General features: G+C 28.3%; 1 protein-coding gene across 1 annotated transcript; it reads right to left on the bottom strand.

Moving 5' to 3' along the window:
* Nucleotides 1–2,165: 2,165 nt before the first annotated feature.
* Nucleotides 2,166–2,996, bottom strand: LOC120204404. Its single transcript, XM_039204501.1, has one exon. The coding sequence runs from the start codon at nucleotides 2,907–2,909 to the stop codon at nucleotides 2,373–2,375; it is 537 nt and encodes a 178-aa protein (XP_039060432.1). The 5' UTR covers nucleotides 2,910–2,996; the 3' UTR covers nucleotides 2,166–2,372.
* Between the last annotated feature and the right edge of the window lie 281 nt (nucleotides 2,997–3,277).

Raw genomic sequence — 3,277 nt, 5'->3', positions numbered from 1 at the left:
TTTTCGGTTACACCGTTTCTTAACCTTATATTAGTCCGCCTCCTTAGACATTCCCACATTATTTCCTTACTGAAGATGTCTTTTGCCGTTTTAACTTAGACAAAACTTCAAACTTCACCCTCAATGGTTGAAACTTGGAAGATTAAACAAAACAGTTTCGAAGTGAAATATCAATTTTTAAAAATAATAATAATTATTATATCGAATATCAATAATTATATATATATATAAAAACTATACTATTAATCGTCATAATTAGAACCAAGAAAGGAAAAATAAGGGGTTTGAAAACAAGCAGCCGCTGCTTGTTTGATGATTTAGTAGTGGCCAACAAATTTAGGTGCATTGATCTTTTGTTTAAGGATAATAAATAAGATTTAGTCATAGATAAGGTATCTTCTTTCTTTGATGCTGTTACAATTCTACAGATTCGGGGAACTATTTCTCAATTAGCATCCTTCAAGCTTAAGTAAAGCACTTGATTAATTGTTTAAACTGTAGCTTTAGAAAAGGGGGAAAAACAATTACTTAATCAAATTTTGGTTTAATTTGTTTGTACTGAAGTTGTGTCCTATCTTTTAATTAGGGTAAACTACATATTTAGTATTTAAACTATCACCTTTATTCCATTTTAAAACATAAACTTTCATTTGTTTCAAAATCATACCTAACGTTTACTTATTGTTTTATTTTAATATCTCGCCGTTAACTTTAAAAAAATGAAATTAATGTGACATATTTTTAAGTATTTTTACATTTCAATATATTTTTCTTTAATTTTTAATAACTATGTGGATTTTTAAGTTATTTTTAATAACTATGCCGTTAACTTTTAAAAAATGAAATTAATGTGACATATTCTTGTTCTTCAGGGAGTAAAGCCAAGATATAATGGCTGATATGCTAAACGACTTAACATATATTTCGCCATAACAAGAATTTGATCACACTTGGAATTCAAACCTAAAATCTTTAACTAAAATTAATATATATATATTACACTCAATTAACATTAATATTTAATATATATAATTTTTAAATTAAATATTATGTTTAAATTTATTTAGGAATAAAAAATAATAAAATAATTATTTATGTATTTTTATACAATTAATATTAAATAATTATAAAAAATATATTCTATAATATATAGTTTGAAATTTATATTTAGTTAATTATTTTATTCACATATGAAGTTAAAAAAATTATTTATTAATTTAACAGTTTTAAAAATTAATTACTAATATTAATGAAATTTGTAGAGATTTTTTTAACATAGTGGCTAAATTGTGTGGTATTTAAGTAGAAGTTCTCAAGTTTGATTCTAGACTTAACTAGATTTTTTTTTATGGTAATGTGCTATTGGTTAAGTAATTCTTTTTTACTTTAATTCAAATGGATGGTTTAGTTGGATGGTTAAGTGTCTATATTTTACCCTATAGATTAGGGTTTGAGTGTCGTTACTGCAAGCTTTCATGTTTGATTTAAGCGACTTAATAAAATGTTACCAATACTCTACAGGATTTGAGTGTCACTACTACAAGTTTTCATGTTTGATTTAAGTGATTTAATAAAATGTTACCCATATCACATAAAATGAAAAATTATGTGAAAATTTTAAAAAATATTTTAAAAAAAATACCATGTCATTATCACTGTTTAGGTATTAAATGAAAGTTTTGGTACTAAAATAATTTAAGTAATATAATTTTGAAACAAATAAAAAATTGGATACTAAAATGAAACACAAATAATAATTTAGGTATTTAATATGTAGTTTACCCTGTTTATTGCGGTCGATGGAATTGAAATTAAAATTATGCAATACATGAACACATCAGAAAGACAGTGACATTGTTTTTATTTTATTAAAGATTTGTGGGCATAGTTTAATGTCAGATAAAGAAATAAACTTTGTTGACATCAAACCATAAAAACAAATATTTACAAGAAAAATATAAATTAAACTTGAAAGTAGGTCCCCTGTTCCTATCTAGCCAACTACCACCGTCTCAATAATGGATTATTTGTTTAACTAATAAGAATAATATATATTTAAAAAAAATAATTATTTAAATTTAAATAAATGTATATATGATGAGTTTGGAGTCGTAGTCTTTATAGATGACGACTCTCCTCTAATCAGTTAAGAAAGCTTTGATTCGTACCCGTTTAAATGAGTTGAAATCATCATCATCATCCATACTTGAATAGTTACATTATGCCAAAACAGAAGAAAAACATCCTCTGATTGTGAAAATCAGAGAAGAAAATTCAAGTATAGATAGATATGGCAATTAAAAATTTGCCATTTCATGGTCTAAATAAATAAAAGAAGATATCAAAACCAAATCTGGGTTTTATTTTTACTGTTAATCTTCAAAACCTGTTTTTTTCCAGACAGCATTTCGAACACGACGCAAATCTCTTCCTTTCAAAGTCCTTCCAATTCCTTCATGAACGGAAAACGAAGCTCCTCTTCTCCTAGCCAAGTACTCGTGCGGCGGAACCCTTCCGTCTCCATCACCGTCGTCTTCTCCGACGACATCTTCATCGGTCTTCCCGTGTTCTATGTATTCCGCTTGGAGGATCTTGGACCAGTCCGGGATGTTGACCGGCAATGAAGCTGAAGCAGCTGCCATTTGGGCACCCCTGTATTTATTCTTATCACTAATCTGAATCTCCATCTTTTTGGAAACCTTCTTAGACAAAGCTCGTGAACTGGGCAAGGGCTTCTTGGGTTCCGAGTTGGCCGTCGCTTGATCATTTGAATTGTTCCATACATCATCTTCATCAAAATCGAACAGATTATGATGATGATCCAATGAAGGGTTGTTCCCATCGTCAAATTCCATGGTTGGGTAGATATATCTTGGTTTTGAACCAAAAAACATCTTCCTTGCTGCCATTTTTGAAACCCCAAAACCAAGAAAGAAACAACAACAGTTGAGGAATTCTGAAGAAGAAAAGAAAAAAAATATTATCTTGCCTTGCTTTGATCTGTTTTGGCAGGACTATGGTTGATGATTATCTTCCATTTTTATACTAGTGAAGTGGATAAGGTCTATTTTTTTAAGGGCAAACACATAAATTAATAAAATAGAGTGAGAATTTTCAAATGCCTGCTTCCTCAAAACCCACCCATGGATTTCACCGTTTGATTTTCTTTACTATTCCTTTGATTTCAAAAGTATGCGTTTTTGTAATCTTATACGATAAGTGGATTTACATTTAATGCTATCAATATTAATAAAATATGTCATAAAATTATCATTAA

Source organism: Hibiscus syriacus, unplaced genomic scaffold (assembly GCF_006381635.1).
Source record: "Hibiscus syriacus cultivar Baekdansim isolate YM2019G1 unplaced genomic scaffold, ASM638163v2 tig00010871_pilon, whole genome shotgun sequence".
Lineage (NCBI taxonomy): Eukaryota > Viridiplantae > Streptophyta > Magnoliopsida > Malvales > Malvaceae > Hibiscus > Hibiscus syriacus.
The sequence above is the reverse complement of the archived record's forward strand: the minus strand, read 5'-3'. Positions and strand labels throughout refer to the sequence as shown.